General features: G+C 37.1%; 1 protein-coding gene across 1 annotated transcript; it reads right to left on the bottom strand.

Annotated features, from left to right (window-relative positions):
- Positions 1-17425: 17425 nt before the first annotated feature.
- LOC150085651 (uncharacterized protein F54H12.2-like) lies at positions 17426-18181 on the bottom strand. Its single transcript, XM_090374636.1, has one exon. It carries the CDS (start codon positions 18179-18181, stop codon positions 17426-17428), a length of 756 nt encoding a protein of 251 aa, XP_090230762.1.
- Positions 18182-18657: the final 476 nt, after the last annotated feature.

Below are 18657 nucleotides of genomic sequence, written 5' to 3' on the forward strand. Positions count from 1 at the left end.
TCATCTGTTCACTGAAGTAATAATTTAGTCATTTGGAACCAATACTAGTCATATTGAAAAGTAGATTGAAACCATTTCCTTCTTATATATATGTAAAATTAAGTATAACCATACATTTAGTTACTTGGAAAAGCAAAAAACTAACATTAACAGAACCTTAAAAGAATTGAGAAAAAATTCATTATAAGAAATATTTTATAATACAAATTAAGTGCAATGGGATTGTTGTATTAAATGTGTAACATAATAATATGAATGAGTTTTAAAGCTAAAATCAAAATCAACTTATGTCCATAAGAAAAAAAAAAAAAAAAAAAGATTAGCTACACATATCTTAAAAAACTTTGTAAATACTGTAAATATATTTTTGTAGTAAATTGTTTTAAAGCATATTCAGTACTATATTTCTGAAATTTTATATTCTAATATATGCATAAGAGCAAAAGAGTTGCAGTTATGCTTTCTTGTAAGTTTTTGTGTAATGCATTATTATTAATGGAATTATGCTGTATAGGATAATGAACAAGGATTATTTGTTTCTTATCAGAAATCTAAATTATACTGATAGCTTGCATTCTGATTTTGGTTTTTTTATGCAGAAATACTGATTAGAATTACTTTTCTTCCAAAAATTTCCATTTATTCAAGCTATTACAACATTACAATCTAGAATGTTTCAAATAACAAATGCAGTAGAAGATCATTTATATTATGTTCAAACAAGGAAATAAATTGAATCTCTGAATCCTGAAAACCCCCATCACAACAGTAGCAGTTCAGTAATCATATATTTTGTGAGTTTTAAACAGATGTGTAAATAAATTTACTTAATAAATGTAAATAAGTTACTCAGCTGCCTAATCACTGTTTACTGTTGTCAAGTTTTTCAATTGATTGCTTTTTTCACACAGCACTACGTTCCTCAATTTTGAAAGTAATTGAAGAAATACAAATAAAAATTCTGTTCTTCCTAATTTATTTTCAAAATTGGGGAAAGCAGTATAAAAAGTTTGTGTAATTTCTGCATAACTACCATTCAACTCTATTTGGAAAAGCACTATATTTGTATTCTTTATTAAATTAATCAGCCTACCTTGCTATTTGGTGAATTGGATATCTAATTCCTTTTTCTTACAATCCTTAGACATAAGTAGTTTTTTTTTGTGTGTCAAGGCATCTTATCTTAGGCCATGAAGCACTAATATATCATGTCCATAAATTGCTTGTGCTCTATAGTAGATTTGCCTGTTTTTTGGATGAAAAGCCCAAGTTTCTGAGTGAGAAGCCCCATGTAACTCTACTTGATAAACTGACTGATTTGCCCATATTGTATAAAAAGTAGTCCATAAAAGTTTCTCTCTTGAAGCTGGATTCAGATCCAGACCTTTTCCACACAGTTTGGAAGGACAGCGATTATAACCACTGTGCCAGCAGCAACATGCAGTATATTTATATGAAAAGGGCTATGAAAATTCACATCATCCACAATTCTAATTATGTCTAATGAAACTTCAGCATGTGAGATTATTGCAAGATTTCCACTACAGTGTTTTGGCATGCAAAAACATTGTATGTAATTGATGTTTTTCAATGCTAAGTAACAGCTGGTTGTTCCAGTATATGAAAACGTCATCTTTAAAAATAATTTAAAAACAGGACACTTCTGCCAAACCAATATGTGACGCTGCTGATTTGGCAGGGAGTAATGGAGATGGAAATCACAAACATGTCACTGCCATATGAGTTATTTTAGAAGCATACAATGCCTATCACAGATGACTCTATATGCTTTGACTTAGTTATTATGATTGTTTTCTTAAAATACCAAACTTTTAACCTGAAACATAAATAAATAAAACTCATAAAACTGCATGTTACACATATGAGATTATAAGTGTTTTAATTCTAGCAGTGTTAATGATTATTTTCTATCAGTTTGACCCAACATTTAATAAAATTTAAAAAAATGTCACCTTTGAAATGTATGTGTAACATAAAATCTTTATATTTCTTCTAATTAAAATGACATTGTTAGAAAACACAGGACTATTTCAAATCCTCTTTCATATTTGTTTGGTCTTCCGTACTAGTGCAGTAACTTCTTTAAATTCCAGCACCCTCGAGAATTGAGAGATGATTTTAAAATTTTCCAGGTTTCAGAGAGTATATATTTGCAGTGGATGAACAGTTTTAGAGGAGAATGTTTCAGTAATTATTAACCACACAACTGAACTTATTTACATCTGTAAATCTTTATAATGACTACACATTAGATAATATGCACCCAAATTGCTATTTTATGCAATAACAATTTTACATTTATTACCTTTATCATAATGCATTTATTCATTAATTGAATAACTATCATTTTAGAATAAGTTTTAAAATAATTATTGTTTTATGTGGAATGACCACATAATTACAGCAAACAACAATATATATATTTCTATGTGATCCATTGTAAATCTTTGGCACTTTGGCTCTTTTAATCAATTAACCTTGTGGAGAGGCTGTCTGCTGGAAAGTAGTGCAATATCATTGCATTCTTAATATTTCTGGATTGTGAAATATGCCGGATTTCAAAAAATTCCAGATTGTAAAGTACCTGTTTTTTTAAGAGTCTGCTGCATATATATATATATATATATATATGCAACATACTAGTGTTTCTAAATGCATTAGAAACACTATTTGAAATGTAAAGAGAATTCCAAAATCTGACAGTTGAGCATTAGAAGAAACTGCAATGTAGTAATATCTTTAACTAAAGAATTAGGAAACCTGTGCATAAATGTATCTGTAGGGTGTGAGACCATATAGATAGGTAGTTGAACTAAATTTCATTTTTGATTAGTTTTTATTAATTAATACTTCATAATGTCATATATATATATATATAGTAAATAAAATGTTTTCTATGTTTATTGGTAATGTACATTTTGTAAATAAAAAAATTGACTGTTAATTTTTTTTGCTTAGTTTTGCCATACCTTGCTAAAAACATCTGATGCCTTGACCCATAATTATACTAATACTAATAATCCAAAATAGTTCTGGTTTGGCAATTTGGAATAAATGATCTTCTGCTGTGTATATTTTATTTTAAATGTATTTTCCTTTTGAAAAATATATATATCAGAGAAACTGCATGTAACAACAGTAGCAAAGATAGCTATATTAATAATGCTTCATTTTTTTTCATCAGTTTTCCTTTATTTGCAAGGATAAGAACTTTTGTTTCTTAAATTTCATGGATAACTAAAACTCCCTTTGTTTTGAAAGAAAATTAAATATATATAAAAAAATAATAATAAAAAAAAACGATTCGGTAAAACAAAAGTTACTCCAAAAAATTGTTCAGCATTCTGCAAAAACTACTTAAATCAATTTCCAAACTTTGTTATACTGATTCTGTTATACTCATAAAAAAAAGAGGGGGAAAAAAAAACAATTTTTTTAGACTTCATTCCTTCCTTTAGGTTTCTTTTTATGATTGTTGTTACCAAAGGTGAAGAAAAAAAGTTTTGTTATGACAAGAAAATGAAATTGGAATATTTAATTAAAAATACACTGTTTTGTCATTGTGCACTCTTTTTGCATTGCAATTTGTATATATATATATTAATTTTTATTTAATGTGTTTTAGCAATAAAATAAAAAATATATATGTTTGCCTGATAAAACTCTCTCATCTTTTCATTTGTGATGATCTACTTTTTATATAATTAATAATTTCTCTCCCTCCATAATTTTGCATAAATCTTATAATAGTGTATTTCATTTTGTTATAAATCAAACACTTCCACAAAATGGATTTAAAAATACAAAAATAATGAGTTGTGATGAATTCATGAGTATTTTTGTTATTCAGACTTACAAGTCATTTAATGAATAATTTCTCACACAGATTTCTTTAGTTTGCTTTAACCATAATGTAGTACCCCCCCCCTATAAATTTAACAATGTTGAGACTTAGGCCTTGCTGTAAAATGTTCTGATGGATTGCAAAGCAACATTACCACAGCAGTTATAGAGTGTTTCTCAATACATGAAAGTTCCATGAACATTATATTCTAAAATAAATAATTACTGAAGTGTTAATTGCAAATTACATGCAACCACAGGAAACCTTGTATGTGTTTCCCAGTTTTTTTTTTTTTTTTTTTTCAGAAAATTGATATGCATGACTGCAACTGAGAAATGTGCACACACAGCAAAGTTAAGTTTCCAAAGCAATTTCTAATATCATATTCACATTCTAAGCCTTAATTTCAGTTAGGAGTATAACAACACAGAGTTTGATTATATGTTCCCATCATAGCGTGAGGTTATTATTAGCCATATGGTACAAAGAAGCTGTTATTTGTTATTTGTTTTTTTTTTTTTATGAGCATTAGCAACTAAGGCCATATTGCTCCGGGATATGCGGTGGTCATTCCTTGACCTTTCCGCATCCTCTGCATTTGGTGGTGACGGGCTCAAACCCCGGTCTAATCAAGAAACGTGTGCTATGCACTGCTGCTCCTTCCCACCTGGCTACGGAGTCGCCACTAAGAAGCCTGAGGCTTATGCTGCACCAGCCAAAAAATATTCCCGAGTTAACCTGACAGAGAGAGAGAGAGTCAGAAGTAGAAAGGAATCACCAAGAAAAAGAAGAATGATGATATCCAACTCAGGACCCTGGGTGTGCCAAGACCATACTCACCAGATGCGAGCCCCTGTGGTTGATTAATATTGAGAAACATTGGAAGTGGTAAAGTTAACCAAGATGTATTTTTCAAACAAAATCTTATTTGCCATTTAGATTACATATAAATTCTTTCAGAAAATCTCTGCAAGCAAGCAAGCACAAGTAGTAGTAGTGGCATGTGATGCAAGAAAGCAAGTGTACGAGCTTATGCAGCATCAGCCAAAAAAAGAAGAACAAAAATCACACCATTTCCTCCAAATGCCTGTCCAGTTCCTCCTTAAATTTATTTAACCTATCAACTTCCACAACGACAGATGGAAGTTTGTTCCAGCAATTAACCACCCGCTGGCTAAAGGCAAATTTCCGCACATCTATTCTACATCTGTCTTTTCTTAATTTGAATTTATGCCCCCTTAGGTTTGTAATCTGAACAAGTGGAAATATCCCATCAGAATTCAGCGTGCTCAACCCATTCAAGGCCTTATGCACCTCAATCAGATCACATGCAGGTGCCTAGTCTCCAGCTACTGCAATTTGCAGAACTTAAGAACTTAAGCCTCTCTTGGTAAGAGGATCCCTTCATTCCCCTCACTGATCTTGTTGCCCTTCTCTGTACACGCTAAGGCAAATCTACATCCTTCCTAAAATGAGGCCTCCAGACCTATACGCAGTACTCAAGGCATGGCCTGACCATTGCCTTATACAGAGGGACAATCACCGCCTTTTCCCTGCTAGCAAAATTCCTATATATCATTGACAAAACCCCATGACCTGCCCTGGCAGCCTGTCTGCATTGCTCAGAAAACTTCATATCTGCCTGCACAATTACTCCCAGGTCTTTTTCATTTTCTACCACCTTAAGTGTAGTACCACACAGTTGGTACATTTCTCTGGGGTTACTTCTACCCATATGCAGTACTTTGCATTTGTCAAGGTTAAACTTCAGTTGCCACTTCTTAGCCCATCTGCCCAAATTATCTAGATCCTGTTGCAGTAGCACACTGCCATTACTGTCATTAACAACCCTGCCAACCTTTGTATCATCTGCAAACTTCGACACTAAGCCTGATATACCTTCATCAATATCATTGATAAATATACAAAACAACAGAGGACCCAACACTCAACCCTGTGGGACTCCACTAATAACATTAGTCCACGAAGAGCAGCACCCATTAATTACCACCCTCTGTCTTCTCCCACTCAACCATCCTTTTATCCATTGTAGCAACTTACCCTTAATACCATTCTGCTCCAATTTGTACAATAGTCTTCCATGCGCAACAGTGTCAAAAGCTTTCCTGAAATCCAAATATATGATATCAAAATTATTTTTTGCATCTAGTTCCTTTGTAACCACGTCATAATATCCTATCAAATTTGTCAGACAAGGCTTTCCCTTAACAAACGCATGCTTTGTCTGAATTATTGCTGCAGTCTTGTCTAGATGATCCTGCAATGCATCTTTAACCAGTGACTCCATTATTTTACCAAGAACAGAAGGTAAACTAACTGGTCTGTAATTACTTGTGTCACCCTTCGATCCCCCTTTGTGATTTGGGGATACATTTGCACATCTCCAGTCCGTGGGAACCTCGCCTCGGTCCAAGTATGCTCTCATAATTATGGCTAAGGGTTTGCTTAGTTGCTTTGCCGCCTCCTTTAATATAACTGGATAGATCCCATCCACCCCAGGTGCCTTTCTTATATTTAACCGCAACAATTTCTCCTCCACTTTGCTCTCAGTTATTACAAAATCATTAAGCACCCTGCTATAATTTGATAACCTTGTGGCATTTTCAAACCTTAATAACTCCTCATGTGTGAATTTAGATGCAAAATACTCATTCCGTTTGTTTGCTATCTGAGCAGGATCATCAACAGTCGAACCATCGATATCAAGTGGACCAATCAGATTCAACCCCTTCCTTTTAGAGTTTATATAAGTAAAGTAATCCTTACTGTTTTTCTTAGCATCTTTTGTCAAAGATTTCTCATATCTGCCTTCGCCTGCCTAACCTCCTTTGTGACCTGATTACAGACTAGTTTATATCTGCCATAGGCTTCTGAGTCGCTTGATAATTTATATGCATCCCATGCATTTTTCTTCTCTGTCACGAGTCTCATTAGTTCATTTGATAACCATTTAGGCCTATACCTTGAACAATATTTCTTAATAGGAATGAAACTTTTAGTAGCATCCACGAGTAATTCCTTGAATGCTTCCCACTTAGAATTTACTGTTGGTAACATTGTCAGTTGATCCCACTGTACAGAATTTAAAGTCTGATTTTCTGAGATCTAACTACAGCCCTGAGCTATGACCTCTTCATTCAGGACTATAAATAGTAGACTGCAGGTGAGGACTAGGGGGTTTCCTCCATGAGCTATTCATAGTTTTTAATCCAACACAATATTATGTTAATGAATCAGTAGACACTACCTTATTATATCCTGCTGTATATTAACTATTTTATTATCAAAATTATACAATTTTAAAGGTATTGAATCAGCCTCAGTGCCAAACACTTAAACTATAGTTTTTGTTTGGCATTGAGGTCTGCGGTATAGTGTGCTTGTGTCTCAGAGTGAGCAAGGAGCACGGGTGTCCATGGGGGCCATAACCTATTTGGTGCATAGTCCTTGTGGATATTGGTCTTGCTATTCCTACATTTTACTGGGTAGTTCACTGAACCACTGGTGCATCTCTGCTATGAATGAGAAAAGACAATGCTCACCACAGGAATCAGCACCATGTGTGACTTTTGGCCGGTTGTTCAACCACTGTTGAGCCAGTAATGGTAGACTCATGATACCACAGAAAATGCATGTCCAGTAGTAAAATGACCACAAGAATTAATACAGCCAGTGTTGATATGGTTAGGCAAACATGAAGGTCAAGAAGAAGAAAATGCTGAAGAGGATAACTTTATACAGTTTTTAAGTGCAATACGTCCAACCAGTGGTTGGCAGCATAGGTTATAATTGAGACTTGTAGCTTTATAAAATAAATGTAGGTTTAGTTTTTCAGCCCTAAGGCATGTCTTGTAATTCAGAGCAACATTGCAATACGTCCAACCCAATGGTTGGCAGCATAGGTTATAATTGAGACTTGTAGCTTTATAAAATAAATGTAGGTTTAGTTGTTCAGCCCTAAGGCATGTCTGGTAATTCGGAGCAACATTGCAGTGAAACTCTTTACTTCAGTGGACATGTTTGTAGATATGCAGTAAAAGAAAAGCCATCTTCAAAAATGACTCCTAAAAATTTTGTGCTTCTGATAAGTGAAACTGATTTGTTGTCAAGTACCCCAGACAGGTGCGACTTGCACAGGCCCGTGACCACGTAGCGACTGATAGGACCTTTCATGGTAATGACTCTGCCATGAGTGCCTTTATCTCATACTACCCAAATCTTGTTAACTCACACCTGGACCACTCTAGTTCTGCAGATGAGAGGCACACCGAGATTGCTAAGGTCAACACAGATCTCGCAAGATGTGGCTACCCCACCAGTACCCTATTCAGGTGCAACTTGCAGGCCCATGACCACATAGCGACCAACAGGACCTTTCAAGGTAATGTTTCCGTTGTGAGTGCCTTTATCCCATACTACCCAAACCTTGTTAACTCATGCCTGGACCCACTCTAGTTCTGCGGATGAGAGGTGCACCGAGATTGCTAGGGTCAACACAGATCTCACGAGATGTGGATACCCCACCAGTACCCTAGACAGGTGCGACTTGCAGGCCCGTGACCACATAGCAACCAACAGGAACATTCAAGGTAATGACTCCACCATGAGTGCCCTTATCCCATACTACCCAAACCTTTCACAGCAGGTTTCTTGGGTCCTAAAATCTCGTGGGATAAGGTGCATACAACTCCCAGGCAGGAAGTTTGATCCCTTACCTCCAAAGTGAAAACACCCATTCCCACCTTGCTACAGAGTGGGCTGATCTACCGCATTTCTTTCCATGAATGCACCAGCTGCTACATCGGGTAAACTGGCAGAAGACTCGACAAACATATTTCAGAACACGAAAGAGCCATTCGCTTAGTGGACATAGAACACGCGGCCATTGCTGAGCACTTCTGGTCAACCCGACACGACATTAACCCCCCCCCATGATGTCGTGGTTTTCAATCAGTCCCACCATTACCGTCGCCGTGCCTGGTTGGAATCACTGCACATCACTTGCTCTAATACTTCTGTCAACAGAAACAGAGGATATCGTGTTCATCCTATTATCGTAGCAACCATTTTCATGACTGACAAATGTTGGCAATGTTCTCATACATCACAATCACAGGCTTTAACTTCCAAAGATTAGTTGTTGCATCACACAGTTCACTGTGCATGACTGCTATCACACACTCTTAAGTTCTATGTTCCTTAAACTTTCAGTCCAATGATTAACTGATGTAGGGCTACATAAAGCCTGAAAGCTGTATGTTTACTGTATGTTTTTTGTTTCATGCTGTACATATTCAGCATTAAACCAGCTTTAGTACAACCCGTCATTTTATTTTACTTTCCGTTCCACTCTGTGCTGCAAAATAGTGAAAATAAATGTATCTGTATGCATCAGATACGTATACCCTCCACTATGCAGGGCTGTAGTGGAGGGTATACGTTGTATACCCTCTGGATTTTTTTAGGCGAATAGCTTATACCGTCTGTGTTTGAAGGACTTGAAAAACAAATATTATTAAAATATTTACTAGAAAATTCAAAAATAAATTTAGTAGAATTTGATTCTTAGGCAATACTTATAGTTTTATTATTTTTAAACACTTTTATTAACATGTGTACATAAACTAGTATTTTTAATTTCGTGCATCTAGTTTCTTTATTTTCATGCCCGAAGATTTGTTTTAGTTTTACAGTCAGTTAGTACCACTACCTCTCAAAATGTAATTGTGCTAACATGTTTTCAGATGAAAAGAATACGGTTTTGTTGTGGTTATGAGGAAAATCATCTCACATTTATTTCATTAATTACTAAAACTTTGTATTTTTTTTGTAATTACTTTTGCTATTCTTACGTATAGTTATAATTTATATATATTAAAAATTTATAAGTACTCGAGTACATCAGTCTTACTAAAGTTTATTTTAAATATTTTTTGTTTTAATATTTATTCTATGTCTTTGTGTAATATTATTGCATGTTAGCAGCGTATCGAAAAATTCTATTATTATACTGGATTTTAATAAATTATTATTATTATTATTATTAGTAGTAGTAGTAGCCATATGGTACAAGGAAGCCTGAGGCTTATGCTGCACCAACCAAAAAAAAAAAAAAAAAAATCCCAAGTTACTCCCTGTGTGTGTGTGTGTGTGTGTGTGAAAAGAGAGAGAGAGAGAGAGAGAGAGAGAGAGAGAGAGAGAGAGAGAGAGAGAGAGAGAAGTAGAAAGGCATCACCAAGAAAGAGAAGAATGATGATATCCAGCTCAGGACCCTGGGTTTGCCAAGCCCATACTCACCAGATGTGAGCCCCCGGGGTTGTATGCTTATAAACAGTGGTGTAACTATGCATTAGGACTTGAAAGGAGCCCATGAAATTGGAAGACAGGTTCATTTCTCAAGACAATTAAAGAATTTCATTAATAAACGAGCAAATTTTAAATTAAATACATTGCATTCCTACCAAACCGACGAGTGGCGGCGCCAGTGTTGTTTAGACTGATACCACACTTATAGAAATATTAGCAAATAAAAGATAGTCATAATATATTCAGCAAAACCAGTGTCAAATGTAAATATACATCAGCCTGATTTTATTCTAGTGTTGGTGAATTTATTTTACATGTTTTTTTGTGTGGCTGCCTACTGTGGTTGTTGTAGGAGGGTAATATGTTTTATTTTATTTTACAATACACAAATTTGGCAGTAACAGTCTAGCTATGGCCAATGTTGTCGTTTTAATGCCGCAATTGGCTTTTTTTTTTTTGTTTTTCTAAAACAAAAAACTACAAGGTCTGAAAATGAGTTATTACTATGCTAACGAGAGACACATCTAAATTGTCTTTGATCCTCACGTACGTCGATGACGTTCTGAAACTAGCTGTGCTTTGGGAGGAACCCTTCCTGTAATTGGTGTTTATCCCATGGTGTTCAGAGAGCAGAATAACAATGACCAGGCAGACTAAAGCATTTACCTGAGTCACTCCAAAGCATGAAGTTTCCTTATATTTATGGTTTTGAGGATCGTTCGCCATTTTCAAATAAATGTCCTACTCTTGTCTATTGCTCTGTTTCTATACAGCAAACAGGAGCCGGACTTGGTTGATGGCCATGAATAATACATTTTATAAGCATTTCATGTTGCCAAGGGTCTTTGTGTGTACACATTGTAAGGAGTGTGAGGAAATCGGGCACCAATTCAATGTTTTTATGGGCTTGTATGAGAGCTTGAAGGACAGGGTAGATGCCCACGATGGATTTAAATTGAGGGACGTGAGAATGCACGGTTCCCAAAGGAACTAGTTGTTGTCGGTGACTCTATTGTCAGGAAAACGGGTAATATATTGTGCAAAAAAGGATAGGTTGAACAGGACCAGGGTATGTCTGCCAGGGGCAAAGGTTTATGACGTTGTAGAGCAGATATCATCTTTTAACGGCACAAAAGGTGATATTGTTGTACACATTGGCACTAATGATATTACAAGTAGGAGACCAGCAGAATTACTTAAGAAGTACAGGTCAATTTAAGAAGTACAGGTCAATGTTGAAAAAAAGCAGTGAGTTAGGGTTGAATTTGAAAGTTTGTGCAAGACTCATGGAGTAGAATTTTTCTTACCTGGTCTATGCTTGTTAACAGGAGAGACTGCTTCTACATGGATGGGATACACTTAAATAGAAAGGGTGCAAGAATATTTGCTGATGCTATCGAGGCAGTGTTAGGTGGGTGGGAAATCTGATAGCTTGGGAGGAGACACGAACTAATAGATTAACAGTAGCCGCTGGCAGAGGTAAAAGTGATTCTTGCACTGCTTCTATTGGAATCAGCAGTATCCTGGAAAACAAGGTGAGGGGGATTTCAGAGACTGCTGGGAGTCACTGCAGAACAAGTAAATACATGGGCTGTGTTAGGGTAGCTAAGAATAGAAACAGGTGCATGTATACTAGCATGTGTGTACACCAATGCTAGGAGTTTGGTAAGTAAATTTGATGAATTTGAGGTGTTGGTCAAAACATCAAAGGCAGATATTGTTGGAATATCAGAGACGTGGGGTCACACAGACAATACACAAATTTGGCAATAATCTAAGGAATGCAGAAATGGAATTTGGAGAGTACAATGTTCACAGGAAGAATAGACAGGATAGGGAGGCAGGAGGGTTTATGCTATTAATTAAGAAACATAAAATCGAAGGAAGTACAACCAGTCGACATGGGTAGACAGAGCAATATCGAGTCAGTTTCGTGTGATATAAGCACTGGGAAAGCAAAATTGAGAGTACGAGTGTGTTATAGGCCTAATGACTCTGATGAGTATAATAAGAAACTGTACAGGGAAATAGAGTGGGCCAGTAAATCAGAGAGTCTTATAATGGGGGATTTTAATTTCCCAGATATTGACTGGAATTTGTGGGTTGGTCACTCACACACTAACAAGGCTTTTGTGGATTTATTGGATGATTGTTTTCTACATCAGCATGTTTGGGAGGCAAATAGAGGGAGTAATACTCTTGATCTGATTATCAGTAGTGATTCTTCATGTATTAAGAATCTACAGATAAAGGAACCACTAGGTGGCAGTGATCACAGTGTGCTGAAGTGGGATTGGCTCAAAGAGGTAACTACCATTAGGGGCAAAGGTTAAGGGTTTTTGCCTTCGTAAAGGTGAATACCGTAGTCTGAGACAGTTTTTAAATTCTATGCGATGGGACCAACTGATGATGTTACCAACAGCAAATTCTAAATGGGAAGCATTCAGAAAATTAATCTTTGAAGCTACTAGGCTTTTCATACCAACTAAGAAATATTGTTCAAGGTTTAGGCCTAAATGGTTGTCAGATGAACTAATGAGACATGTGACAGTAGAGTTGTCAGGTTTTCCTAACAAAAAAAAGGAAGATTTTTGTCAATAAAACTTGTTTTAAAAAATACAAGAAAATTCAAATTGTCTGATATTTTAATTGTACTTATTTTGACATTTTTTAACAATTGTTTATCCTGTTTTACATACTAAAGGAACTCTTTACATGTAAAAGAGAAATTCATTGCACTCTGCCTTGACTAATTCTCGGTGACTTCTGTTTCTGATATCTGTCCACTTCAATTTCATTAACGAAAACACCCTTTCAACTACAGTATTTGAGCCAGGAATACTTAACAAATATCCTACTATTTTACTGATATTGGGTACATTTTCTTTAGCAACTTTGGAAAAAGAAATCAACTTGTGCACATTACTGTACATGTAACACTTTCCAGCAACTTCAACTTATTCCCACAAAACTCTTCATACAACTCATTCAGATTTACACATCCTTGGATTTGAAAAATATCAATTGCCATTTCAAAATCTTGATACTTAATTTCTTCTGTTTCCAGAGAAAAGTTTATTAACTTAGAATACTTATTTTTCTCACTGAAGTCACAGGATTTTTTTCTAGGTATTGCAATATGTTTAAATAAAAATCACAACATTCATGAACAATCTTTTTCTGTTTGCATTGGGGTAACTTTTTCAAAAATTGCTTTGCAGAATTTCCAAAGTATTGATACTGGAAATTTTTGATTTATTTTATTTCTGATCATTGTCATTGATTTGTATGAATCTATAATACTCAAGTCACCTTCCAGAGAGAATAATCTACTGCTACTCGGAAGAGCAGGACCAGTTCTTACAGTTTCCACAAGTGGAATTCGTAAAAGGCTTGAAATTACCCGAAGTCGATAGACGTGTCAGAAATCTAATTATAATCAATGATCTCCCGCACGAGGCAAACGACAGTTCCTAAATCGGTGAAATATTCATTAAAGGGAGCCATCACAGGAACACAGCATCTGTCTTCTCTCCCAAAATTTGTTCTGTCGGGGCAGTCAATATCGAACCATCAGTCTTAATTCTCACTATTTAATCGTTTTTAAAAATCCCAGAGATTCTCGACAAATTTCTCACTTAGCATCGCAAGTATTTCCCGGTCCTTCGAGCGTACTCGTCGATATTTATAAGGACGTCACAGAAAAACCGTTCTCATATTACTGGACTTTCGCCAAGATACACCAGAACAATTACGTCAGCACCCCTGCATATTACCGGAGGAGACCCCGCAATCGCGTATGTACTTATATGGCTAAAAGACCCCGAAAACAAAGTGACTTCATCACGTTTCTGTCTGGTGCCAGCCCCAAGCAAGCAAATGCAGTTTTCAGACAGGCATCCCCTTCTCAGGTCACGGTTTTGTGCAAACTGTGTAAAAATTAAAAAAAATAAGAGAGGTAACATACTTCTCACCCCCCCAAGAACATCTTAGAGTCCGTCGCAAAATGAAACTGCTGCATGTTCTAGTTCCCTTCACTCAGCGACGGAGACTTATTCACCAGCAGGGAGGTGAATAAGTCTCCGTTTCCCTTACTGGGTAGTCTGATAACATTGCTAATAAGAAAATGAAAGATTCGTTCAAAAGATATTTACTCCTGGCACCCGCAAAACACAAATGATTTCTCTGGACGAAGAGCTGTCTGAAATTCTAAAGCGACGGCATGTCAATCGAATCCAAGGTGAAAGCCTATCTTCAGACTTTGCAGGCTTTTCTGGGGATGAAGAAGAAAAGAGGGCTCCAGAGGAGGCCCTCGTGCTCCCCCCATGGCAGCCGGGGAAAAGCGCACCCCCCAAACAGGCAAGGAAGAAACTCCATTCTGATGTCTCCCCGTCGCTTGAGAGGAAGGAAACTACAGTGGGTAAACATGTAAGTACACTTTTTTTTTTTTAATTTTGTTTATTTAAATGATCGATTACATCTAAAGTGACAATAATACCATTGCCACACAAATTTTTACAGTAACATTCGTTAACAATTTTTCTCATAGTAATACCCCGACATCTATGGGTTAAAAAGAATACACAGTGGAGCCCACAAGCAATAGATTCGTGATGTTGAATTACAGTCTTGTTATGAGTCCACTTGCGATTTTGTCTTTTGAGAAACGCTGCAAAATCTGCAGGCGGGAGGGCAGGCAAACCTGTCGAAGTAATCCGCTTCTTTTTCTCCGAGCTAAATAGCTATCCAGTGGGTTCCTGGTCTGTCCGAGGGTTGACGACGAGAAGAGCTAGTTTACTAAGAATGTTTGTAGGCAATTCGTCTCGAGCAGGCACCTCCGTAGCCAGGTGGGCAGGAGTGGCAGCACACACTTCTTGATTAAACTGGGGTTCGAACCCGTGACCACCAAATACGGAGGATGCGGAAAGGTCAGGGAATGACCACCACTTATCCCCAGAGCAATATGGCTTTAGTTTCTAATGCTCCTAAAATCCAAATAACAACAACGTCTCGAGCACATATGCCTATGGGAAAATCTTTAACGACATTTTCCAACAATCGTGCTATTTCTTCGGTATTCATAGTCGAGAAGAACAGATCTGTCTTTTGTCAAAGAAAGCATATTCTCGAATTCGCTGTACAAGACGCACTTGACGTTTTCAAGCAACCGTGATGAAAATTTTATTTCGAGACGTGCGCTTCCGTGTCTGATTGCAATGACATGTTCACCGATGGCATTTTCGTTGGGCATTAAGTCAAAAGCGTACAGGATGTGACCGACTGCGTATTCGGAGTAGGACAAGTCGTTTCCAGCATCTTCCTCCGTTTATTTAACGAAGAGAAGAGCGATAGGTACGAACTCGTATACTGTCCTACTTTGAAGTCGGGCATTAGAGGTATTGACAGGTGTAAAAATGTCTTCATTTTACTTTTTATTCGCCTTTGAGAGCAGTCACCACTCCAAGACACCCTATACTTTTGCCACCACTATATTTGTAGAACAATATCCACTTCCTGTGAAGACTGTTTTTCTTTCACTCTAGCACGCGCTTGTTGACGCTGCGCTAGGGAAAACAGCAGTTGAAATACTATTTCACCGTAATGGGTCCGGCTGGATCACAGCAAGAGATCGTCACTCGATCAGATCGGACGAACGTCGTGCACATAATATTTATAAAAACGGTGAGAAAGTATGTGACTTTCGTTGGGGAAAAGAGAGTAACGTTAGTAAGAAACATACTTTATAGTGTAATCTGAACCAGGCATCTACAGGGTGCTTGTTGTTTGGAGATTCTTTGTGTAGTAGTGGGCGAACTTTATGTCTGGTAACCTGCGCTGGTAGTTCGGGAACGTAAGCCCATGCAGATATGAAGTTCCTCTTGCTCCTCATAAATCCCATTTTTGTCTGTATCAGGTCTCCTAGATGACAGTCCCTGGTTTTTCTTCTCTCCGCAAAATTGACCTGTGAACCAATATAGGTTTGGGGAACTCACAAAGGGGGACATATATATACAAAAATTTGTATATATATATATGGAGAGAGGAGAAGGAAAAGGGGTTGTTGATGTGTTGGTAGTCTTTGATGTTGTTGGGGAGAAGGTCCTCGTCCAAGAAGGGATAGAACGGGTATGGAGAGAGATTGGCCGACGAGAAGTAGACGTCTAAAGAGTAGATGCGATTGCGGTTATCCTGAATTGTCAACCCCGGAGTATAATCAAGAGTTTTCGGGTAAGTCCACCTTAATTTCCTAATAGTTAACCGTATGAAACTGTTTGACAATACGACTAACCCCTTTCTTACTGATGCCACTAGCGGACATCCCTCCTCCTAGCCAATCACTATGATAAATATATATTTTATGTATCATCAACACGACCCACTATTGAGTGTATTACTATCAATATTTTAAACTTACATGTCAACTTTACATTGGTACTTAAATACTTGGACAGTGAGATGTTCGTCAATTCCTGAGAGTACAAGAAATAGTTATCTACCAAAGGCCACATGAAGAACACAGACAAATCTACAGATATATACCATTATCATGTTAGTCCATTGTTTAATCAGAAATAGAGGTATAGAGTTTACGTTACTATATTAAAGACATAACCATTTGTTTCTTTTACCCATTTGTATGATATATTTATGTTTAATAAATCATGTCATGTTTATTCATCCTTGCCTCTTAGCCATTCTCTTGCTACACATTATCCACAACACGTGTTTTTAGGGAAAGTGCCATAATTTTGCGGCACTCTGAGGTCTAACTTCAGGGAGGGTTTCAGAGTGAAAATCACAGTGCTATCTTGACGATGCGAGTCTATTCTCTACGCCTCAGAATAGATCTTGAGAACACGAGATTTTGTCCTAAAATTAAACCACTAGTCGATAATATAAAACACGGGCGTTTTCTGGAACATCAATGTTAGTGCTTGAACTTGCCCGGAAACCTTATTATACACATTAAATGATAAGTAATAGTATTCTCCCTTAGTAAAGCATTACCCAGCAAGCAAGCACTCGATAATGATAAAGAAAACCTGTGGAACACAGGTAATGAACACCATCGGCAGTCGCCTGTAAGTAACACAGGTTGAAGTGTGAGAAGTTAAAAGTGTTTCGATCCGTTGAAACCTTCACTGGACACCAAACCCACAATCACACGCGATGGAATTTGTCCTAGGAATATAATATCTCGAGTGGAATCCACCATTCTTTGGGAACTGAAAACTACGTCACGTTCACGCGATTAATAGGGTACACAAGTGGGTTCTTCTCTAAAACACTTACGTGAGCGAGTTGGATCTGAGGAGTCAGTTTCACTTTACGTTCGAATAACGTTGCTTCCATAATATTCAACTTGGCAGTCGATGAATCTTTGGAAAGCAAGCAAAATTCGGGGGAACTTCTTACCATTCGTAAACAGAGGGAGACGTTATTCACTATGTATTTAGGCTGGTGGCATAAATCGAATCGAAGTCTTCCTAACATCTCCGCCGTTTTCGATTTTGAGAAGGATTTCGCTCGTTGGTGCATACTGCTGTCGCCCTTCTCGAACATCTGTTTAACATCAGGATACTGATCTTTGATGTACATTTCTGTTGTCAGTTGCCAATTCTTAGCTTCCTGTCCATAGTTAAGAAGTGTTTCCAGGTATGCACGATAAGGGTACGTATTCAACGATGGGTTAATCAGTTTGTCTTGCACAACGAGATCGACTTGGCTGAATGAAGAATGAAAGAAATTGTTAACGACTCCTACTTTGTCATTTTCTTCCAGATCTTTTCCATCGCTTCTAGTGATTCGAACTTTCAACCGCAAATAACTTTTCCCGAGGTCTAGATATTCTTCTGAAGTCCACAGAATATAGAATTCGATCGGCCCTATACTGTCTACAGATGCTAGAGGAAGGAAGGTAATGATGTATGACGACCGTTCGACACACATGTTAGTGGCAGGTTTACTAAAAAGATCCAGCTGAGACATTATCACTTCCATCGAAAATATCGCGGCGTCTAAGTTTACCACCTCTCTGATTATGTACCTTGTCTTTAATGGCCTGTCCAACTTCGAATACACGATTTAAAAACGGGCGTTTAGGTGGAACACCTGATATGACGTCGTCTACAATATTACGTCCTGCCGACAGTACTTGCCGACTGATGAATGCTGCTCGGTTTGAGTATCGGTGTGAGAAAATGGAATGCTGTTCGGAAGATGCTTCCTAAACCGTAACCTCTCTGGATAGAGGGCCCTAAACCGTAACCTCTCTGGTAGCCCCCCCCCCTGGTGGACATACGCGTTCATCATTCGCGGAAATGGAGTTTAATTGTGGTCTTTCCGTCGCTGAATGGCACGAATTCGCCGCTATCTGTATGTACTTGGATGGAAATGGAAGGAAACTATTTAACTGGAGGGGATAATAATCTCAATGCGAGAACTCTCCGTTATTGGAAAAAGAT

Source organism: Mastigoproctus giganteus, chromosome 5, assembly GCF_048544385.1.
Source record: "Mastigoproctus giganteus isolate SK-2022 chromosome 5, ASM4854438v1, whole genome shotgun sequence".
Lineage (NCBI taxonomy): Eukaryota > Metazoa > Arthropoda > Arachnida > Uropygi > Thelyphonidae > Mastigoproctus > Mastigoproctus giganteus.

Coding starts and splice junctions, on each gene's coding strand:
- LOC150085651 (XM_090374636.1), bottom strand. CDS start 18,181: ATGTCTCAGCTGGATCTTTTTAGTAAACCTGCCACTAACATGTGTGTC.